This window comes from Capricornis sumatraensis, chromosome 4 (genome assembly GCF_032405125.1).
Source record: "Capricornis sumatraensis isolate serow.1 chromosome 4, serow.2, whole genome shotgun sequence".
Lineage (NCBI taxonomy): Eukaryota > Metazoa > Chordata > Mammalia > Artiodactyla > Bovidae > Capricornis > Capricornis sumatraensis.
In genome coordinates, this window is record NC_091072.1 from 157,252,024 (window position 1) to 157,276,576 (window position 24,553).

The following is a 24,553-nucleotide window of genomic DNA, read 5'->3' on the forward strand; positions in this document are numbered from 1 at the left end:
ATCAGATTAAGCTGAAGAAAGCACGGAGAAATCAGAACAAAAGGAGTTAGAACACAGAACAGGAAAGAAAAGACAAAGCCAGAAGGCTAAGTCAGGAGGTACAATTCCTAATAAGAATTCCAGCAAGGAGAAAATAGAGAAAACAGGAAATTATCAAAGAAATAACACCTGACAATCTTCCTGATCTAACAGCTATGAGTTACAGATGGCATGATCTCATAGCAGCCACCCAGTACATGAAAAGGCCAACAAAGGCCTATCGTTTGAGATTTCAGAACTCTAGGGAAATGAGAAGGTCCTCAGACTTTCAGAGGAGAAAGACTCAATGCAAAATTAAGGCCTGAAAATGAGAGCAGTTCCAGTCAACTGTAACACCTGCTTCTCTAGGAACTAGAGAACAGGTCAGGAACCAAGACAGTGAGAGACAACTAGATTCTATACCCAAGCAACCTTCTGTTAAACAAGAAGATGGAAAAAAGCCATTCCGATTCACACGATCTCAACATACTGCCTCCCAGGCATCCCTTCTCTCATGAAAATGCTAAAGGATGACGCACACCATTAAATGTGGCCCAGATCAAGTAAGGCAAGACATGGGTAAGAAAACAGCGTTCAACAGAGCAAAGAAGTAGACGATGATGATGATGAATGCCCCAGAAAAAGACACAAAACAGACCTGAAGAACAAAAATCCCCTTGCAAAGTTTGCATCAGAAATGTGTGGCCCAAGAAAATAAAAAGCAAATAAAAACATGAATTAGTAGTTCTCGGGAAGTAAAAAATTTTTAAAGAAGTTACAACCACAGTATTAATTTCATCAATATTACAGAGACAGATGTTGAAGAATGAAAAAAAAGATCCATAGATAACTCAAGCAGCAGTAAAAGCTTATTTTGCTCAGAGACAAAGGAAACTGGCAGAGGACAGGTTTGAGAAGGGGTGAAACACTGATGTTTGTTTTAATGAGCAGGAGGAGACTAATATGACCCGTATAACCTGTGAACACAAATTACTGATAAAAATAAAAGCTAAACAAATGTCTCAATTACTTCATTTTCTGTCCCGCATTCGGGCCTGGGGGCTTCATCATTACTGATGCACTGTATTAGTAAGTTACAGGCATGCAACACAGGGACTCACAGTTTTTAAAGGTTACACTCCATTCAGAGCCATCACAAAGCACCAGCTGTGTCCCCTGTGCTGACCATCAATCCTGGGGCTTTACTGTGGAGGAACTACCGTGTGATTTGCAAGAATAAAAAGTACGGCTGAAACAAATGAAGGTGGAAGAAAAAGAACCCAAAGGAAGTAACCGAGAGCCACGGCAGGGGGATTTCTCCTACTCACCATCTCTCTGGCTATTTCCAGCGCTTCCTGCAGGCCATAGAGCCGGCCACAGACCAGGTAGATTCCATTGGCCCAGAGAATACAACCCTCGTGGACCCAAAATTCATTGCTGTCGAGAGGTAGTTCAGGGATTTGTAACTCCAACTCGGGGCCACCTTCTGAAGTGGTGGGCACGGAGGGCTTTGAGTCCAAAACAGTCTTTTCACTGCTGCCCTCGGTGGTGGCTTTTTTACAAGGGAGCCCCCTGGACAGGGACCGGGGGCCTCCGGCACAGTCTTCCGAGCGGTGTCGCCGCTTAAACCTGGGGTGCGCAGCCAGGCTCCTCTGCTCCTTCTGCTGCTGCTGCTCTTCCTCCTCCTCAGTGTCCGTCTTGGAGCCGTTCGAAGCGCTTTTGTGCCGGACCTTCACCTTGCTCTGCGTTTCCGCGGCCCTCTTGGGAGGTGGATTCTTGGGGAGAGTGGCTGCATAATCTTGGGGGTAAAAGGGTCCAAAGAGGTCGCCCATGTTCCGGTAACTGGCCCACTTGCCGCACAGACAGCAAACCAGGTGCCCCATCACAGAAGACTCTGTCACCACGGGGCCCTGAAGCACGAAGGACGAGGCTGGGAGAACCTTGCTCTCGGTGCTGCTGGGCGGAGGCGTCAGGGACCGCTGGCCCTTCCTCCCCCTCACCAGTTTGGTCTGCTCCTCCTCCTCGGCGTTGATGATTGTACACACGGCTCCAAGTTCACACTTATTTACTACGTGGATATAAGGGAAAAAAGACTTGTTCTTGGCGTCGGTTTTGTCCAGGGGCTGGGAGGCGTACTTCAGCTTGATCTCCGGCTCCTGGGGCTCTACGATGGGCGCGGCCTGCTTGGCCCTCCGCTTCCTGGGCTGCGCCCCGGGCTTCCTGCGCTCCCTCCGCTGCCTCTGCTTTTTCGGCTTTGGCTCTCCATCAGCAGAGCCCTCTGGTATCTGAGGGGGCTGCGGGGGTGGCGGCGGGGGCTGCTGCTGTTTCTTCTGCTTATTCACGCTACCAATGGGTCTCCCTTTCTTCTTTCCTGAGGGGAAGTAACCCTTTGGGGGGAAGCCCTCCTGTTTGGGGGAAATCGTCACGGCATCGCTCTCTTTCTCTTCAGCCTTGGGGTTTGCCTCGGGAGCCAGCGTGCCCACTGGAGGTGCGCTCTTCGAGTCAGGAAAGGTTAAAGGTGCTGTCCCGCCCAGGGGCCCGTCTGGTCTCCCCTGGTTACTCCCAGGCTTCTGTGAGGTTGCGGATGCCATGGCACCAGGGGGCTCCTTCCCAGCGGCGACGGCGTCAGGGTGCGTCTCCGTCTTCACCTTGTCGTCCCCACCACCGCGCCACTCCTCTGAAGACCGGGCCAGAGGCTTTTCTCCGCTCAGCTCCTGGCTTGCGGGACAGGCCAGCTCAGCTATCACCTCGCCTTTTCTCTTCTCCAGCTCAGCGTCCGGAACAGCACCGCTCCCACCTTCCGGAGGGCCGCTTTTCAAAGACAGGATGTCATCAAGAGTAACCGTGTCTCCCCCGGCCTCTGCGCTGTTCGAGGACGCACTCCTCCTAATGTTTGGGGATGTGATCTTCTGGACGATAGCTTCCAGTTTCAACCCCCGGCCTTTCCTCGGGGGCAGGATTTTGGTCTTAGCAGGACTGGTAAGGGTAACCGCAGGGCAGTTCCTACTATCTGGACTCGGAAGGTCCTTGGAGGACTCCCTCTTAGGGATGGACTTGATCTCCTGACTGTGAGAAAGATGGGCATAGGAATTGTATGCTTTGTCAGTGCCTTCTTTTGACGGGTGAAGGAGGCGCCCTTTATCTTCAGTGTTGCTGTTCTTCACGTCCTGTGACTGTCTCTTACTGGGAATGGGAGAGATAAAAGAACGGACACGCCTCCTCATGATTAAGGGGTTTTGAGAAGAATGATCCTCTTGACCTGGAAGTCTCAGCATAACGTTACTCGGTTTGGATGACTGCGTAGACTCCGTGAGCCCATGTCCGTCGGTCTCGTGGGGTGGTCCGTACCTTTTCTGATTGGACATTCCTGGGGGGCCGCTGCTTTTGGCTGGAGAAGTCTGCCGAGAGAGATCCCAGCAAGATTCTTGCTGTAACTTCTGGGAGCTGTGCTTCAGTTCAAGGCCTTTGTTAGAAAGACCATCACTGGACATGAGGCAGCGCCCGCCGTCCTGGCCGCTGGGGTCATGGTGCGTCCCCACCGGTGGGCCGTACATCATGCCATCTTTGTCATTCTTCAGGGGGCTCCGGACTCGGTCAAGAAACTGCTGCTGCCGTGGACTCTTGCGGGGCCCCTCCTGCCTGTGCTGAGCCGCAGCGATCACTCCCTGAGCAGAACTGCCGCCCCAGTCCTTATACTCCTCTTGCTGCTGTTGGTACATCTGTCTCTTGTAATGGAGCTGGGAATTCAAACCTGCACTGGGGTCCCCATAAGCATGAGCACGTGTGTTTGTGTGATAAGCAGAGGCCAGGCTTTCTGAATTGGGAGAAAAGGGGGCGTGCAAAGAACTCCTGTTGGCCCTCTCGGAGAAGGTCATGTGTGGGTTCATGTGATGAGGGTCGCCCCCTGGGCCTCTGCTCCTCCCAGGGGACATCTTCAACTTTTCTGAAAAGTCATGATACTGAGAAGGGGACCGACCCCTCATGCCCTCCCGACCGCCAACTCTGCCGGGGACTCGGCGCATTGGTGTGGGTCTGCTGTCCTGCGGGCTGTAGTCTGAGATGGAATCGTGGGTCGCCGCTCCAGGGCTGGCGTTGCCTCGGTAGGACTCATGCTTGATGCTAGCAGGGTGGCAGTGGTCTCCTGATTTCTTGTTGTTGAAACTAGCTTGGGACTTGGACTGTTCAAAGTCCTCCTCTTTTATCTGCCCACTCTGGGATTTCAGCTTTGTTTCCATGGACACCAGCCCACCTGGAAGAATGACTGACTGACTTAAACTGAGATTGAGACGCTCATTCCTCCCGAGTCTGGTGTCGGCGCCCATGTGTCCTAGCGAGTGAGCCCCTGGGTCTCTGACAATCTGTCTTAGTGGAGAAATGTCACAGATGACTGATCTTCTCTCAGAGAGGGAACCCCCGGGCTCATGGGCTGATGACGGAGGCTCTATTTCAAACTTTCTGGGAATTGGATAGTCAGCCAAATTGATCTGTTTCATCTCAGGAGCTGTGCCACTTGACTTCCTTTCCCATGGACCCCAGTGGGGGTTTTCTAACAGGGACCCAATGCTTTTGTTCAGAAGGCCCCTGCTAGCTAACTCATTGGTCTGACTCACTAAGACGTTAGGCCTTGTGGCTCCTTCGAGGCTGCCAGCCATAGCCTGGTGCTCCTGAGAACTCCGGGAGTACCTCCTGTCGGGGTGGTGGTGGTAACCCTGAAGCACCTCCTGCAGGAGGCTGGGGAACTTCTCATTTCTACCCTTTCGCTCCCCGTGGCTGGTAAAGTCCCCTTTATCTTGTCCTGTAGGATACTGAGCAAAGCCGCTCATGTTTCTCGGTACGGCTGACCCAAAACTGTCTTTGTAACTATAGCGCAGGCTTCCAGGAGATTTGCTGGGCTCAGTCCTGCCTGTGAAACCAGAGCCCCCTGCGGGGTGCCCGGTCTGGCCATTCCCTTCCCCGTTGTGGTTGGAGTTACTGTCTCCGCTCTTGTTTCCTTTACTGCCTCCTCCCAGCGGCTCTGGCTGTGGAAGTGATGCGTGGCTGGTTTCCTTTGCCCCACCGGTGCTGGGCGGCCTCTGTGTGGCTGCAGGATCCTCCTCCTGGGAGCCCTTGTCCTGCCCCCCAGGCTTTTCCACCCGGCCTGTCATGGCTTCCCGGGAGACAATCACCCCGACTGCCTTCTCGTTGGCTTTCGGGTTGCCCTCAGATGACAGTGGTGTGTCCTTGGCACCCGGCGAGGCGGTCTCTTCTCGGGCTCCGGGACTGGTGCTGAGTCGGGGGGCTTCGTTCTGAGCGCCCTGTGCTGGTGAGGAGCCTGCCTTTTCCGAGGCCCCGCCCTTGTAGGTGGTGTCCGAGCTTGTGCTCTGGCCGCTCAGCTGCCTCACCCTCTCGCCTTGATCCTCAGAACTGCTGGAGCAGCCTCCATCCAGTGACTCTGCCATCGGGGACTTCAGCTGTTCCTCGGCCTGTGAGGAGCCTTCCGAGTTTGGGCAGCTGTCTGTTTTCTTGGATGACGAGGAAGGCCTCTTGGAGGTCTTCTTCTGAGGGGTCAGGGCGTCGGAAAGTAGCATGTGCTGAACCGTATTAGGAAGGTTGGCCACCTGAGTACTCAGGGCACTCAAACTACTCAAGCCGGGATCGGTCAGCCGCTTTTCAGGCACCCCTTCCAGCCCGAACCCTTTGAAGCCCGCAGCGTGAGAGTTGGGACTGGGCATCATCGACGGGGTTGGGCTGAGCTGAGGCATTAACTGCAGGATTCTGTTTCTGGAGCCCATTGGCACATTGCCTTGCCCACACTGGAGGTTCTCCCCGCTCTGCGTGAGAGGAGACGGGGTAGAGCTACAGCTTGGAGACTGAACCACAGAGGCAGCTGGGGAAGGGTTAGAGATGGGGCTGAAGTTCTGGTGAAACTGCATGGGGGACCTCACGGGAACCTCGGGCTGGCTGTACTGCCCGACCTGGCTTTGCAGGGGTAGCTTCGTGGCGGCGTTGGAATACTGCATCACGTGCTGAGGGGGGTGCTGCTGCTGCTGCTGCTGCTGCTGCTGCTGTTGCTGCTGCTGCTGCTGACCCTGCTGGGTCCCTGGTGGAATCTTGGCCTGTTCGAAATTCTTCATAGATTGAGGCTGATAGCTGTAATTGGATTGTGTTCCGTAAGCCTGTGCATTGGAGCCCACGTTATGCCCTTCATACTGTGATCCAGCGTTCACACTGTAACTGCCATCGTAGCTCTGCCCGGACTGGCTGAAACGCTGCGGCGATGGGAAGGAGGAGGCAGCGGCGGTGGCAGAAGACTGGTAGTGCTGGCCGAACTGCCCCACTCTCAGCTGGTAGCCGGCAGCCGAGGCCGGCAGAGCTGAGGGCCGCTGCATGGGCTGCAGGTGGGAGGCACCGGACGCCGGCTGGCTGGCGGCCTGCGGCAGGGGCTGATGGGACTGGTAGAGCTGCTGTCGCAGCTGCTGCACTTGCTGCTGCTGCTGCTGCTGCTGCTGCTGCTGGCTGGAAGGCTGCTGCTGGTACTGAGCGCTCCCCGGAGAGAACGGCCCTGTGTAATCCTGTGAGTAATGAGACACACCGCCAAGGGCAGAGTGCTGTGCTTGAAACTGGCCCACGTGACCCTCACTGCCATACTGATTGCCAAAGCTGCTCCCCTGGGGGGGTCCGTAGCTCTGCACTGGCCCGGAAGGCCTTCGCGGAGGAGGCTGCGGGGTTCCTGCGGCCACGGGGTCCTTGTTGCCTGCCATGTAGTAGAAGTCTCCAGCCTCCTTCCTGAAGCCCTGGTAGCCCTGATGGCCAGAGGTCTCGCTGGCCATCGCGGCCGCCGCCGCCGCCGTTGCTCGTCGTCCACCACCGCTGCTGCTGCCGCCGCTGCCACCACCAGCACCCCCAAAATTCTGGAACATCTGGGCCTGGCGAGGGCTGAACTCCTCTATCCGGGATGAGCCGTGCACCTCCGGGGGGTAGCTCTGCTGGTTCCCGTGGTAACTGCTTTGCTCCCGGAAGGACTGCATACTGCTCAGCAGCGCAGCAGCAGGCCAGCAGCCCTCCTGGAACCAGAAGGAGAAAAGAGAGGCATTAGACACGCATCTCCCCAGGACAAACAAAGCCAAGTTTAGAGATGGAGGGGACACGGAAGTTCAGATGCCCAGGTGAAGTTAATTGTATCTTCTTTATTTCTTATCTGGGCTTCCCTGGTGGCTCAGCTGGTAAAGAATCTGCCTGCAATGCAGGAGACCTGGGTTTGATCCCTGGGTTGGGAAGATCCCTTGGAGAAGGGAAAGGCTACTCACTCCAGTATTCTTGGGCTTCCCTGGTGGCTCAGCTGGTAAAGAATCCGCCTGCAATGTGGGAGACCTGGGTTCGATCCCTGGGTTGGGAAGATTCCCTGGAGAAACGAAAGACTACCCACTCCAGTATTGTGGCTTGGAGAATTCCATGGACCATATAGTTCACGGAGTTGCAAAGAGTTGGACACAACTGAGCAACTTTCACTTTCCTATTTCTTATCCTATCCGTTTCTAAAGACGCAAATACACAGAGAAATGGCCATAAGTGTGAGGCCAAAGTCTATGGCAGCAGGAAAAGAAAGCACTCTGGGTAAATACAAACTACAGCACACTTCACTGCAGTAAGGACCTCGCCCCAAACAAAGGAGCCCCGCCCCCGTCCAGCTGGGCTACCATACGGGGCTATATCACCACTGTCAACAAAGTACCCAGCTAGTTTACAATAAGTCTTCCATTTATGGTGGGGGAGAGGTGAGAAAAAAACACAGTCATTTAGTTTGTTCCACATAGTATTAGACTGATCACTGAACATCACGTGAGAGCCTCACATAATGACGAGGCAGTCACTCCCCTGGCCTATTCCCTCCCCGACTTAAAACAGAAGTCAGCTTCGTATATCCTTCGTATATCCTGCATGATCTTGCAGGTTTACTATATCTACCAACAACCTGTGATGCTGGGTGACCCCAGGACACTCAACTCTTATCACCACATGGGTGCCTTACTGCTTCAGCCAGACATAAAATCTTAGGGGGTTAACCTCTTCTTGACACTTAAATATGTCCCAAGACCCGCCCCCCCCACCCCACCCCATGCCCCCATCCTCAATTCCCACGCAAAATCAGCCAAAGTAGCAGTGATGATTCTTCCAGATTTTTCCAGAGGTGTGCAAGAAGTTTTTGCATCTCTGACCCCCATGTGGTTTCTGACTCGCCAACAGTGTTCACAAAGTTACTATGGCCATTCCTATGAAGGAGGGGATTCAAACAAGTCACACAGGAGGGCAGCAAAAGATACAGAGGCAAATTAGACTCCACTGAGCTTAGGACTCAGACTCTTCCCAAAGTCATCTGCCTCGGTCAACACTGCATTCCCTTCCTCAATGTAATTCTCATGTAATGTGATATTCCTCTTACACAATTAATCACGAGCTGATTTTATTTTGCCTTTCACCTGGGCCTGTCTCCTTCTCAGAGTCAGAGATGAAGAAGACAAGGCCAAACTGCTCCAAAGGATTTTAAAATCGATTATTCAAACAGAAATTACAAAACACACATGGGTAGGTTAAGACAAAGTTTTCCTACCTTTTAAATTCCCTCTCAGGGGAGCTGAAAAAGAAGTTGCCAGCAGGAAAGGCCACGGTCCTTGTTAAAGATTAAGTTGATTCCTTGTGTCCAAGCCCTGCAGTAGCTCCCCATCACATCCCAAGCGAAGCTGGCCCAGGAGGGCTGCCCTCGCCTCACAGCCTCTCTGGCCTCCTCCTCTGCCGCTCTCTGCTCTAGTTCTGTTGGCACCTCCCTGCTTCTGGGACAGGCCACCAGCCTTTCCACACGGAAACTTACTAGCTCTTCCTCCAGGCACCAGCTGGCCCCTCTACTTCCTCCCCAGCCCCTGGACAAACGTTCCCTAACCGGTTCGGCCTTCCCCTGGCCAGCCTATTAAAGAACAGCTTCCTCCACACGCTCACCTGGGCCTTCCTGATTCCCCGGCTACTTTTCCTCCGCAGCATTCATTCCCAACAAGCACAGACACACAGCCCCCACCCCAACAAAACGCAAACTCCCAAGGGCAGATGCGATGCCTTGCTGCAATCCCCCTGTCATGGGAACAGTACGGAGCACACGGCAGGCGTGCTGTCAGCCTTCGAGAGCCGGGCTCCAGCTTCCATACAGTGGCGGCAGAGTGCCACTGGCTGAGAGGAGGGCAGGAAGGGAAGGCAGAATATGACGGATCTGAAAGCCAGATGACGCTTAAGACTCTGCCTGTAAAATTCTCCAGTTCCAGGGGGAAAAAGCCCAACTCAAGTCCACATGTGAGGAGACTGCAAAAAGCAAAGAGGGATCAGAGCTGAAGACGGTCAGGTAACTCCAAAGTCTGAAAAGCTTGAGCCACTTCTTCCTGAAATATCTTAAGTCTAAACAGCTAGACAAGAGTCTGCTACTTGGATATTAAGTTTGATGATATGATCACATGACGCAAAGTCACCCTTAAACTTTCAAGCACAAATAATCTCAGCATCTAAAGGAAACCGCTTCTCAGCCTCCCCGGACTGCTGTTCTCTGTGTTGCAGTGGACCTGCTGGGCACCAGGTAATTCCTACTGGAGAGTCTGCTGCAGTGCCTGACACTGGACCAGCACTTTACAAGCACCAACTCATCGAATCCTCACAAGACCAGTATCCTCATCTTCCGGGAGAGGAAACCGAAGCCCAGAGTTCACAAGGCTGGCCGGGCAGTCTGCCCCTCAGGCCGTGTTCTCAGCACTACAAACCAGAGGACGGAAGACGTGGTCAGTGACAAGTGCACTGGTCCAGCTACACGTCAGCCTGGAAAGTGGGTGCCTCCACCTTCTCTGTTTCCCTCTCATAAGGAGCCCCTGAATAAGCCACCTGGGTAGGACTTCAGATAATCAGCACCGCTTCTGTCCACACAGGTTATCTTTCCTGTTTGTGGTGTTCTTCTACCCTGGCTCTCAGAGCCAAAGGCCTTCTCTACATAATAAAAGGCAGCTGAAAGGCTGTGGACAGAGGAGCTGGCCGGCTACAGTCCATGGGGTCACAAAAGAGACACGACTGTCTGAGTATGCACGGCTTAAACAGAACAAAAAGACTAAATCTGGCAGTTTAATGGAAAGCTTCCTGAAAGATAATCTCTCCATAAATAAATACCTTACATGCAGTTTAATTAATCATTCTGCAAATAAAATCAGGCTTCTGAAAACTGAATATATAAACAATGTTGCCACTTGCTCCAAATTTTTCCTAAATAAGCACTGCTAGGAAGCAAAGGAGAATCCCAGGGACAGGGGAGCCTGGTGGGCTGCCGTCTATGGGGTCGCACAGAGTCGGACACGACTGAAGTGACTTAGCAGCAGCAGCAGCAGCAGCAGGAAGCAAAGAACCCTTAGCATCAGCACTCCCCACCTCTGGCTGCCAGGCTCCTTGGAAAATCCCATCTCCATTCCTTAAAAAACTGGAAATAGAACTGCCTTATGACCCAGCAATCCCACTGCTGGGTATACACACCGAAGAAACCAGAATCGAAAGAGACACGTGTACCCCAATGTTCATCGCAGCACTGTTTATAATAGGCAGGACATGGAAGCAACCTAGATGTCCATCAGCAGATGAATGGATAAGAAAGCCGTGGTACATATACACAATGGAGTATTACTCAGCCATTACAAAGAATACATTTGACTCAGTTCTAATGAGGTGGATGAAACTGGAGCCAATTATACAAAGTGAAGTAAGTCAGAAAGAAAAACACCAATACAGTATACTAACACATATATATGGAATTTAGAAAGATGGTAACAATAACCCTGTATGCGAGACAGCAAAAGAGACACTGGTGTATAGAACAGTCTTTTGGACTCTGTGGGAGAGGGAGAGGGGTGGGATGATTTGGGAGAATGGCACTGAAACATGTATAATATCATCTAAGAAACGAATCGCCAGTCTAGGTGCGATGCAGGATACAGGATGCTTGGGGCTGGTGCACTGGGATGACCCAGAGAGAGGATATGGGGAGGGAGGTGGGAGGCGGGTTCAGGATTGGGAACACGTGTACACCCGTGGCGGATTCATGTTGATGTATGGCAAAACCAATACAGTAACGTAAAGTAAAATAAAGTAAAAGAAAAAAGAAAAAGAAAATCCCAACTCCAGAGACGGAGACAGATGTGGGTGTGGTTCCTTCAGAGGTCTGCTCTTGGCCTTACTTGGAGGTCTCCTGTCCTGTATAACAATGTTATCCTCCCTACTGTTATAACTGTGGTTTTGGACTACATGAGGGGGAAAAAAAAATCACTCCCAAGTGTACTAGCAATTGAAAATGTAAACCCAGAATATTTTAGTTTCAGCATTAGCATATAAATAAGCTACTAATCGCTAGTGGTAAAGAACCCGCCTGCCAATGCAGAGACGCAAGAGATAGGGGTTCAACCCCTGGGTCGGGAAGATCCCCTGGAGAAGGAAACAGCAACCCACTCCAGTACTCTTGCCTGGAGAATCCCATGGACAGAGGAGCCTGGCGGGCTACAGTCCATGGCATTGCAGAGTTGGACACAACTGAAGTGACTTAGCAGGCAGTGGGCAGACAGGCAAGCTGCTAACACATTGATCCAATACTGTCCCACCATTTAAAAGAAGCAAAGCCGTCAGTGCAATCAGTTTTACAGCATCGTGATTAACAGTGATAAACATCTGAATCTCCTCGTTTGAATGAGTATGCATGTGGTAAAGAAAATGTGATACTCTAAAAGGAAGCAAGCCACACTGAAAAGCTTACTAACGCTACCTCCCTCCCCAGTTCTCCCCTTTCCTGGTTTTCTCCCATTTTCCTAACCTCCTGAATGGTTTCAGGAGGGCTATGGCGGTGCACTGGTGAGGTCCAGAATCAAGCCTTTTTTGTTTCAGAGGCCATGATCCAGAGTCCACGTGAGACCTCAGGACAAGCACTGCTTCCCGCCTGCGCCCACACTCCCCACCCTGCGCTTGTGCCAGCGACCTTGCTGTCTGGTAGAAAACCAACACTAATCTTCCCTGTCTTCCTTCCTGTGCCCAACACTGTCCCACTCCCCAGTCCATTCTCTTCTCCACAGTTTTCTAAACTCTCTTCAGATAGTTTCCTTGAGAGACCTTTTCAAGTATCTGCTTCCTCTTTTATTTCGGGTTAACCCTTGATTTTCTGCTCATATCCTTCCTTGCCTTGAAAAAAATATTTTAACCCCCAAGATGTCAACAACACATATGGATGGCGCTTGTCTGGGGGATTATTCTGCTTTCTCTCAATCTCACTCCTCACCCACCTCCATCCTACTCTCTGTTCTGGGAGGGTCACCATACGGACTCAGGAGGCTCCACCGCCCCTCTGGCTTCTGGTCCAGTTGTCTGGGAAGAGGCAGGAAGAGAGTAAGAAGGAGGAATTTACTGTCCTGGTGCCCCCCCTACAGTGGCTGAGATCCCTCTTCTCCAGCCTCCAGAACGGCTTCCTCCTCCCGCCTTCCAGGCGCAGGGATAGGAACCCTACTGCTGCCAGCCCAGGAGACACCGTTTGCTCCACTGGTGTCCCCAGGCCCTGCTCACCCTTGGTAAACAGCCCCAATCTGCACTGTGGACAATTCAGCAGCACTGTGAACACCCTCTTTCTAAGCTCTCTGCAGATCAGAACCTGGAAGCTAAGTTTCCAAAACCCTTTTCCAGCATAATCCAGACTAGAGTTTACAAAGAGAAGCACAAGAAAGATTTGAAAGGCAGAAGAGAACGAGAGGTTTTACACTCCCAGAGGTGGTTGCAGCAGACACGGATTCACGGCAGCTTCCCCATGAGCTCCTGAGAATCACTCACTGGGGGACTTCAGTCTGAATGGCCAGGAGAGGCTTCCCTGACCATCCCAATCGCAGTTCTCCCAACAGCCAGGCAGATCCTAGTTCCTCTATCACAGCTCTTCATATCTGGAACAGAAGCTTCCGGATGCCTGAAGGAAACAAACGCTCCTGAAATTACTCAGTTTCTGTGTGCCATCTGTATCCTACCAGGACTCCAACTAGTATCGTTCCTCTCTCAATCCTAGGATTTCAGAGTAACATATTTTTTATTTGGGGAGTGAGAGACTTCTATTTCATGCAATATACCACAAGGTCTAAAAGTCCTCCCACAACAAAACACCTAGAAACATCAGATACAACGCAGAGCCAAGATGCGAGGAAGAAAGAAATGTCCAGGATTCTACACTGGTCGGAACACTGACCACGAGGGACGGGTTGGGTCAGGTCTACAGGACTTATTAATTGCCATGAACATGGTAACGCTTTTAATGATCACACAGGGACAGCAGACAAGGCCTCCAGCCCGCTTTTGGTGGTGATGCTAGTGAAACAGAACAGTCACTTTTGCACGTAAAGACTCTAGACAGTGTCACTTGTGGCTGGATTAATCTCTATAAAGATGACAAGATACATTTTTAGGCAATCACCAACTCATTCTCAAAGACAAAAATGTTCTTTCCTCAACTGACCCTACTTCCTATTCCCAAGAAGAACCACAAACATCTCTTAGACACTCTAAGGAAGATGCCTTAGAATGACCCCACTCATTGTTTGCTTGAACTCTCTGTATTTAAGGTGTTCTCTAATCCTGCAACTTCTTCGCCACCTGTGTTTGCCCCTTACCTCTCCAGCCTTGTCACTGCCGCTTTCATCTTCCTTGGACTAGAATAACATCTCTCTTCCCCAGGACCAATCTCTTAGAACAGCTTTTCTTCACCAGCTGTTTGGATAGCACTGCCTTGGCACATGCCTGTGGCCCTCTGGTATCTTCCCATCCCAGTTTCTGCTCCTCTCTGCCCTTTCAAACAGACCTGCTCAGATCCCTCTGTGCTATCGCCCTGCCCTCACCTTGAGGGCATCTCTGAAACATCCCTAGGTCCACAGTTCTTCCTACCAAGTCAGGTCACATGGTTCCCGGAACGAGTGCTGGAAATGTGGCCTTTTCCACAAGACTTCCTTAAAGCAGGTCATCTGCTGGCTTTTCTCTGTTAATAAACAGTGAAGCGCATCTGCCTTTGTGCTTAGTCGCTCAGTCATGTCCGACCCTGTGTGACCCTATGGACCGTAGCCCACCAGGGTCCTCTGTCCATGGCCATTCTCCAGGCAAGAATGTTGCCTGGAGTGGGCCGTCATGCCCCCTCCAAGGATCTTCCCAACCCAGGGGTCAAACCCAGGGGTCCCACATCACAGGCAGATTCTTTACCATTTGAGCCACCAGGGAAGCCCTTTAACCATTTGGGAAGGATCTGCCTTTAACCACTATCTGCGGGATGTGCTACTGATGATAACAGCCACCATTTATTCTGTGTGTGAGGCGCTGGTAGTTTTACAAGTATTTCAACTCATGGATTAAAAAAAAAGATAAATTACGTTATTTGCCAAAAGTCACTCTTCTGGGGTAAACTGAAGCTGATAACCTATAGCTCAAATTCTTTTGGCTCTAAAACCCACTTTCCCTTTTCTCACTGTACCACAAACTGAGCAGGGAGCACTTGCTCCAGGTCTTATAAGCTTCGAATGCTTTGGGACTTCCCCAGCGGCCCAGTGGTTGAAACTCCGCACGCCCACTGCAGGAGGCATGGGTCTGCTCCCTGGTCAAGGAACTTAAGGTTCCTCACGCCATACAGCATGGCCAAAACCAAGAATCCTAACAGACAGTAATTATAGCTGCTGCCTATCTTCATGTCTAACACAAGTCACACACTGCACCAGGTGCTTTAGATAAATAGTAATGTATTTAATCCTCACCATGCTCTAAACAAGTATTAGTGCTCCTTTTTGTAGAGTGAGGCTCAGAGAAGTTAAAACAAGCAAAACATTCATAGTAAACGTCCAGGTGGGATATGGAATCCCCACCCCAACCCAGTCTGTGCTTCTGGCAGAAGCCTTCCATGAAACAGCAGCAAGACTGGCACAGACTGGGAGGCATTTTATAAAGGAATCGTGACATTTCCTAGAATTGAGTTTACTGTCTATACCTGGATAGTTCTATGTTATTTGCTCTATGTATGTGCAAACATGGGATCTTCTTAAGTAGATCAGGCAAAAAGATTTGCTTGAAGATTTGACTTGGTATTTCAGATTCCATGTTCTATTTGCCGATGAACAGAGCTTAGATCTTTCTCAGTGGCTTACAGGTGTCTCAGTACAATTAGGCCTTAAGAATAAGATAATGTGCTGATGGTGCTGGCTTGTCCCCTGGTTTGGGAGCCTAGGAAACAGCTTAAGGAACCAACTCAATCAACATTTGCAAGTCAATAGTCTAGAGGAAAAGACACCCACTAGAATGTCACAGATCTAAAAAGTCTTCTCCAAGGGTGAAAACTTGAATTATATTCGCCATGCAAGCTACAAAAAACACCCACCTTCACCTGTGATCAAATACATGCTGGCAAAAAGTGGGGACACAAAACTACAGCTTTAAAGTTTCAAAAGAAGAAATGATACGATACCTGGTGAGGCTGGGGTAAAGCTGGTACAAACAATAACAAAGGCAGCATGAATTATTACAACCCTTTGGAAAAGCCATTTGGTAATAAAAATATTCATATCTTTTGACCCAGTAATTCTATTCACTAGATTTTTATCCTAAAGAAATCTCAGAACAACCAAGCAAAAACCAAGGTACCAACATATTCACTCTGGTGATATCTACAAGCAGTGAAGACAGGCAAGAATCTAATTTTCTATCATCTGAAAATGATTAAACATATTGTGGCATTTTCACTCAATGAAATGGTACATACTCATTGAAAACAACTGTGAAGATTCTAGCACCATAGGAAATGCTTATTTTATATACTAAGATGAAGGAAAATAACCTGTGCTATGGTTGCACCTATCTAGAAATCATTAGGTCCAGGGCCAATCAGCACGGAAAAATGAAAACCCTTCCATTATTCAAGGTGGCGGGATTGTGGATGCATTTTCATCCTTTTTGTTTCTATTGACATTAATTTTTGTGTAGAAAATAACCACTTTAAAATTTCATTAATCTTATTTTAAAAATACACCTCTCACACTACCTCAAAAACATCTTGTCCAGGGGCAGGTGGGAGAGAGAGGCACTTGCAGAAATCCTCGCTTCAGAAAACCTGGCATTAACAGTGCACAGGCGCCGTGATGCCCAAGTGAGTGTGCATGCAAAACGCTGTCTCTGAGCTGCTTCTCAGAATTAGGCATAAAAACAACTGAATTCCACCCCAGAGTGGGCAGGCCTATTTTTAGACATAATCTCAAATAGCAAAGAGACTGCAGCATCCTATCACTGCATGCTGCTGTAACGGCATGGAGATGCCATAAACCTGCTCCCGGGCAGGCCAAAGGGGTCCCAACGCCATCCACCAGATAGCTGCCTGTCCCTTAACTGCGGTATCAGCTTAGATGACCCCCTCTGTGGGCAGGATGGCCAAAGCTGCTAGAAAAAGGGCAGGACCACTGGTGTCTCTGGGGCCCGTGGAGCACAGGCTCCCTGTGGGTTTTTCCTAAGTTAAGCCTGAGGTGTTTTGAGATGTTATTAATTTTTTCCCCTCACTTAAAAGCTGTATGAGTACATAATTTCTAAACCTTCACAGGCAAAAAGGGTCACAGAAAGCAATCCTGTCACCACCTGTAGGCAGAAACAGCTCCATTTTATAACGGGAAGAACAAAAAATACCAGAGGACTAATTCAAAGTAGAAGAGGGCAAAAGCTACAGGTATAGATAAACTACTGAAGGACCCCAAAGAAGAGCTCAAAAACAAACCAACCCACCAGAGAAACACACAAATGTATCCACAGGCAAAGACACAGTATCATACAGAGGTCACGTCCCTACAGACTAGCTTATAAAACTAGTTAGTAACATGCCAGTCAGATTCTCAGCTGGATCTCAGACTACAACTTATTTTGAAATAATTTCAAATCGTACAGAAAAGTTCAAGAATAGCACAGGGCTTACACAGCCCCTTCAACAAGATTCCCCAACTGATAATATCACTTCATTTTTAATTTAATGATATTTTATATCATTTGCTCCATTACTTATACATACTTATTACCTATACAGTCAGCCCTCTGTTATCTACGGGGTCTGTATCTGTGGATTCAACCAACCGCAGATCAAATGTATTAGGGGAGAAATTACAGAAAGTTATAAAAAGCACAATTTGAATCTGCCACATGGCTAGCAATTATTTATACAGTACTCACATTAGGTTTATAACTATTTATGTAGCATTTACATTATGTTAGATATTGTAAGTAACCTAGAGATTTATATGCAACTACTATGCCATTTGGAGAAGGAAATGGCAACCCACTCTGGTGTTCTTGCCTGGAGAATCCCAGGGACGGGGGAGCCTGGTGGGCTGCTGTCTATGGGGTCACACAGAGTCGGACACGACTGAAGTGACTTAGCAGCAGCAGCAACTATGCCATTTTATATAAGGAACCCAAGTACCCACAGAGTTTGGTGTCTGAGGGGGCCTTGGAACCATTCCCCTACAGATACTGAGCAAGACGATATATAACCTGTACAGATACCCATTAGCTTCTTCCTGACCTCTTTGAGAGTAGGCTGAAGACTGACGTCCAATCACCCCCAACCAGTCCAGTGTACATTTCCAAAAACAGGAACATTCATCTACATAACCAGCATAAAACCCTCCACACCAGGAAATTAATATTCCTTTACTGCTGAGCCACCTGAGAAGATCCCCTGGAGAAGGAAACAGCAACCCACTCCAGTATTCTCGCCTGGAAAATCCCATGGACAGAGGAGCCTGGTGGGCTACAGTCCATGGGGTCACAAAGAGTCAGACACGACTGAGCGACTGAACAGCAACGTTGCCTGCGCCACTAGCCCAGCGCAGAGCCTGTTCCACTTTTGCGAACTGCCCCAACAATGCTTCCTTTTCCCCTCTGGCCCAGACCCCATCCAGGAGCACAAGCTGCCACGCCTCGCCAGCGTCTCGCCAATGCGAACTGGCCCCCAGTGTTCTCCTGACTCCCGTGTCCTTGACAGAGTGTGGTCCTCTCGTTCTGCAGGAGGCATGTCCAGCCACGTCCCCACTTTCTTGGCAATGATACCAGAGATGTGGCGCTGCGCTCTGCTCAGGGCGCTACATCAGGGAGGGACGGCAAGTGCACCCTCCACTGGCGATGCCAATCACTTTCACCCAGTCAAGCTCATCCCTGCCAGGCTTCCCCAGCGCAAACTTACCACTTTACCTTGTTAATCAGTCAAGTATCTTGTGCCAACAGCTTCTTCTTTGTCAAACATCCACTTATTGATGACTCCCAGGTCAACCAAGCACCACTATGATGATCGTTGTTGTTTAGTTGCTCGATCGTGTTTGACTCTGCGACCCCGAGATGTAACCCTGCCAGGCTCCACTGTCCATGGAATTCCCTAGGCAAGAATCCTGGAGTGGGTTGCCATTTCCTTTGCCAGGGGATCTTCCCAACCCAGGGATCGCACCTGCCTCTTCTGCCTAGACAGGAGGAGTCTTTACCACTGAGCCATCTATGATGGATGCCAAACGGTGATCCTCTGTCCATCATTATCTGGCAGAACTTCCCCTCCTAACCCACATATCCACTCACCTATTTGATTCTCAAACTATCAGCTCTGGACAGTGGACGCCTCTTCAAAGTGGCCCCTATACCTTCTGGACATGTTCCCTCCCTTGAGCATGCCTTTGCTTCCCGGCACAAGGTGGTTGAGGCTCATACTGCCACCCACAGGAACAAGCCATATCTCCAAGGACACGATTCATTTTAGAGAAGGATAATATATAGAAACAAAGATCTGGATGCTAGGATTGTTCACTGCTGCTGGGATGTCACTGCCTGTAGCTAAATACTATGTATGAACACCCACACCTATAACTATTTCCATACCCACAGTTGTATATACATTTACAAACCATGGGTTCATCTTGAGACCTCCAATTTCAACCCAACCCCCTCTAGGATCTTTCCAACCTTTTCTTTCTATGTCTGCAATTTCCTCTTCAAACAGTTAAGGCACCTGGCTCCCATCAGCCTCAATATATACTTATATACTTGCTTACTCAATTTACTTATTTTGCTCATTTGTTCAGTAAAACTGATCTCCCAAGCTCTGCAGCCTCATCCTTCACGTCTCCTCACCATCAACCCCTCAACCAGAAAGCCAGGATACACTTTCAGCTGACTGCAGATATGTCAAACCAGACTGAGGGGGTTCTCGTCATTTGGTGGGATCAAACTTTTACTCCTTTTACTGAATTAGATGAATTAGCAACGGAAAACTTCCAAACTAGTTCTGTAGCTCTGTATGTATGGACATGGATAAAATTTAGAAACACTATAAACAAAAACAGTGAAAAGAGTCAGACATGACTTGGTGACTGAACAACAACAAATACACGGAAGAGGCCTGGTGTTTGGGAATTTGGGTCTGAGTGGAAGGAGGGAGACCCTCAGAAGGATCCAGTGTGACACTGTAAAGTCTGGGTGATGGGTATACAAGTGTCATTAGTCTGTGCTTTTTTGTGTGTTTGACGTATTTTGTAAACAAACAGAATTCTGGTTTCCCACTTAACCAGTCTGAGGAAACATCACCGGTTCACGGCATGGAATTTCAGATCCTTCAGCTTCTGACATGGACAGAATTTCTAGCTCTACATCTCGTGACCTCATTTTGCACCTCCTACTCCAGTGGGCTTCCCTTGTGGCTCAGCTGGTAAAGAATCCACCTGCAATGCAGGAGACCTGGGTTCAGTCCCTGAGTTGGGAAGATCCCCTGGAGAAGGGAAAGGCTACCCACTCCAGTATTCTGGCCTGGAGAATTCCATGGACGAGTTCATGGGGTTGCAAGCAGTCGGACACAACTGAGCGGCTTTCCCTTTCACTCCAGTGGACAGTGAACTTCTCTCCGTTCCCCAAAGGTGCGTTGTCCTCCAGGCCTCTGTCCAGGCTGGTACCTGTCCGGAATGCTAGTTCTCTGCCCACTTTCACCATCCGATTAACTCAGATGCTTCTGTGACGACCTGCTCAAACATCCTTTCTTAGAAGCCTCCTTCCAGTAAGTCAAGCACTCGCCTCTCTCCCCACAGCTCCTGGGAGCATGAAGTGGTGGAAGGGGCATGCCTGGACCTTGAACTCAGACACAGTCAGATTCTGAACTGGGTTTTGCAGCTTAATGCTAGTGAGCTCTTGAGCAAAACTGCTCACTTCTTAAGCCCTGGTTTCAACAGAAACGCCCTTGGAGTTTGCCTGTGGTGAGGTGAAACAGTTCTTCCACTAAGACGACTTCTGATACTGGAAGCGAAGCAAGTCCCGCCCCTCTTTTCTCTTATTACTGATACATTTCAAAATAGTAAGTGGGGAAAATGGCTGGAAAGGATACATCGCAACCTTAACTAGGGGAGGAATGACTTTTTAATTGTTTTTTTATTTTTAGTAAGACTATAGTCATGTGTTATGCGGAGAAGGAAATGGTAACCCACTCCAGTATTCTTTTCTGGAGAATGCCATGGACAGAGGAGTCTGGTGGGCTATGGTCCACAGGGCTGCAAAGAGTTGAACACGACTGAAGCGATTTAGCACACAAACATGTGTTCCTTACATGAAAGTACGGCTGTAAAATGCACAAGGAACTCGAAAGCCCCCAGCAGAACGGCCTAGCAAACACCAGCTAACAGTCACTGAGGACTGCTGCTCTGAGGGTGGGGCAGGCTGAGAGAGGCCTGGAGTGAGGGTGCAGGCTAACCACCTGAAAAGCAGGAGTAAGGAAGGCCCCTCCCTTAGGGGCCCGTGTCTAACACGGGGAACATTTACACACATGCATAGTCATCCTTCAATACACATTCTGAGCAAATATCACATTCCAGGCACTGATTCTAGGTTCTGGAGATACAGCTGCAACAAACAAGTCTCAAAAGTCCCGACCTACCACGAAAACAGCAAATAAAGACAACAATTACAAATAGACATTGGGTTGGCCAGGAACTAAGCAATGCTTAGGGAAAACTAAGGGAGGCTAAGGGGACAGAGAAGCGTAGAGGGAAAGCGTGGGACTTGAACAGGATGGTTTACACAGGATGACAACCCCCCCTTGAGGAGGTGACAACTGACTGGAAGGAGGGGCAGGGATGGGCTGTGCGGAGACCTGTGGAGAGGTGGGCACAGAGGCAAGGCGGGGATGGCCTTCCCGAGAGGATCCGCAAAGCGGCTGACGCGGCAGAGGCCAAGTGCCAGGGGGAGAGAGAGGGGTGCAGCCAGAGAATGGGACCCTGAGCACACAGGCCCTGCTCTAGAGGGTCCACATACCCGCGGCACGGACGTCTGGGTTCTTGTTGGAGATGCAGAGTCTTGGGTCTTGGGGAGCGACTGAACCAGAATCCACGTGTTAACACACTCACCAGTCAGTCACACACACACGTGACAGTTTGAGTACAGATGAAGGGCCTTTTAAGCCACGTAAGAACGTCGGATTTTATGAGGAGGCTTTGAGCTAGAGAGCAACACCCTCTGGTTTCAATTCTCAAATGGCCAACTCGGCTCTGGCTGTTTTGCGGAAAACAGACTTTGGGAGGGGCGAGGGCAGAAGCAGGGAGTTAGTGAAGAAGCTATTTCGGTCGCCTGGGTAAGGGGTGTTGGCTGCAGAGACGAACGTGGTGTTGATGGAGATGGTGATATGTGGTCAAGGAAAGGACATATTTTGGAGTCAGAGCCAATGGGAATTGCTAATGGAGCAGAAGTGGGTGTGAGAGACTTGACGACGATGACAACTGCAGCAGCCACGTGACAGTCACCGCTCCGTGTCCTCTACAGGTAAAAATCTATGCAGGCTCCACAGCAGTCCCAGGAAAAGGGACAGCTGAAAACCCTGCTTAACTGAAATGAAGACAGTCGGGCAGAGGGAGGTTCAGTGACTGCCCAAGGCCCATCAGACTGCAGCACCAGGCCCACGGAGCTTGTACTCGGGCACTGTCTCGTACTGAGCGGCTGGGACCACGGCATTGTCTGTGGAAAGGGACGAGGCAGGGAGGGGAGGGGCTGCCGGAACCAAGGGTGCTTTTTCTGGACACGTTAACTCTGAGATTCCTGGTGACGTCCAGGTGCAGACGTCAGGGAGACAGCTGGCGTGTCTGGACCTCAGAGGAAGGTGGGGATGGAGATACATATGGGAAAGTCATCAGCACAGAGATAGGACTTAAAGCCAGAAGAGTGGATGAGATCACCCAGAGCAGTTTTTCAAACTGGAGGTTGTGAAATCAATTTAGTGGGTCATGAACAGCATTAAAAAAACAAATGAAATAGAACGGAATGGAAAATAACAGAGACGATGGCTCAGAGTAAGACGAAGCATGAGAACTTTATTGGGAAGCTTTTGTTCCAGGCTTGAGTTGAGGTGCAGAAGTGAACGCAGTGAGCACATACCAGGCTGGCACGTAGTTTGGTCAAACAACGGTGTAAAGCCGCTAGTCTGGGGACCGAGAGTACGCTTGGTCCCTAAACCCCACCAACACCTGGAGGCTGGGAAAGAGGAAAAGGAGCCAACAAGGGACAGTGAAGGGAAGACACAGCTAGAGGAAGAAAGGCCATGCGGGCCCCCGGAGCTGCGGGAGGCGGGTGTGCTAGCGGGAGCCCACACGGGTGCACACAGATTACGGGATGGAGAGGTACATGGGCGCTCGGGAGGGGGACCTACCTGAGGCCTCGCAGCTGAGGGCAGAATGAAGGGGGGAGAGATGACACTAGGGTTTTTAGACCTTGATTTGTGGGGACAACAGGGTATCCAGTCATAATTTCCATAAATAGCAAATACTCGGCTGTTCAGCTGTTTTTTTAAAGCATTTACTATGTACTGGGCCCTTTACCAGGCCTGGAAGCGCAGGGATGACTGAAACTCTGCTGCCTTTTTAAAAAGCTTACACTCTGGGAAAGGAGAGCACTGCAGTAGAGTGAGGCCAGGGCTGGGAGCAGAGCGTGAGCAGGCCTCACGAGGTGCCAGGCAGCCTGCTGGCCCGCTGAGGCCCGCCACTCCACCCAGACCGACTGTCGACCCTGCTCTCCTGCCTCCTGACTCGTGCTCTGCCCCTCCCAAACACTTCCCAAGTCAGAGTCACTCTTAAAGCCTTGGCTCACACAAGCACTTCCAGTCCACATGCCACATTGGTGCCTGGTCCCTGCTTGGTCCACACTTCCTTGCCTCAGGGAGCACCTCATTTCCCCAACGAGGACCACATAACGGTTGGAAGCAGGTAACAAACCTTTTCAACATCTACCTGACACTCGAACAGCCAAGCAAAGACTTGCTTCCCCACTACAAGCCGACTCATGTTATTATTCAGCATTATTACTGAAACAGAGCTGATCATACACTCTGGCCACCTGATGTGAAGAGCTGACTCACTGGAAAAGACCCTGATGCTGGGAAAGACTGAAGGCGGGAGGAGAGGGGGACGACCGAGGATGAGATGTCTGGAGTGCTGACTCGATGGACATGAGCTTGAGTAAGCTCCAGGAGTTGCAAGTGATGGACAGGGAGGCCTGGCGTGCTGCAGTCCATGGGGTCACAAAGAGTCAGACACGACTGAGTGACTGAACTGAACTGAGAGCTGATCATGTCACCCCTGACTCTAAAACCTTCCCTGGCTCCTAATTATTAGCACAACACATAGTCAGCTAAGTCCTGTCTTCTAGAAACACCACACAGCCTTGCCCTTCCCTGCCTCCCAAACTCCCTAATGCTCGAACAGACGCAATCAAAACAAATATGAAAAAGATGTACAGAGTTGAAATTAGAAAGAAGACATTCCTCAAACTGTTGACAACAGCTGTCTTTGGAGTGAGACTGCAAGGGACCTTCTAGGAACTGATTTAATGAACACGTTAACTTTAATACAAAAGTTAAAAAGCAAAGAAATTTAGTGACTGCAGCTGTTAACTTATTGAGTGTCTACCCTATGTACTAGACAGCATATTACAGTCTCATTTAATTTTAACAAGTCTGTGATGCAGGTATTAGCCATTCTGCAGAGGGAGAGACTGAGGCACAGAAAGTTGGAAGTAACTCACACAAGGTTACACAGCTCGTCTATGAAGAAGAAGTGCTGGGATTTGAACCCAGGTCTAATTAAGAAAGTGCCCGTAACCTCTCCTGTCCTTAGTCCTGTTCTGCGCGTCACCCAGCAGCCCTCATGCACCATGCAGCCCTTCCTTCGTTCCAGCTGGCTCTTCTGCCTGAGTAAGTGAGCTGTGCTGACACGCCACTGGCCTTCAAGGTCCAGGGCAACTCCTGCCTTTCCCCTGACTTCTCCCTTTCCTAGAGGTGTTTACCAACACCGCTCAGTGCTGTCCGACTCTTTGTGACCCCATGGGCTATACCCTGCCAGACTCCTCTGTCCACAGGGTTTCCCAGGCAAGAACAGTGGAGCGGGTTGCCAATTCCTACTCCAGGGGTTCCTCCCTACCCAGGGACTGAACCAGCACCTCTTGTGCCTCCTGC

The 24,553-nt window shown here is 50.1% G+C and overlaps 1 protein-coding gene across 2 annotated transcripts in view; it reads right to left on the reverse strand.

The window, feature by feature from the left end:
• TCF20 (transcription factor 20) overlaps positions 1-7,025 on the reverse strand; it is a 50,155-nt gene extending 43,130 nt beyond the window's left edge. For both annotated transcript variants that reach the window (XM_068971593.1, XM_068971592.1), the window contains exon 1: positions 1,347-7,025. In XM_068971593.1, coding sequence (XP_068827694.1) covers positions 1,347-7,025 — 5,679 coding nt within the window. The remainder of the gene's footprint in view (positions 1-1,346) is intronic.
• Positions 7,026-24,553: the final 17,528 nt, after the last annotated feature.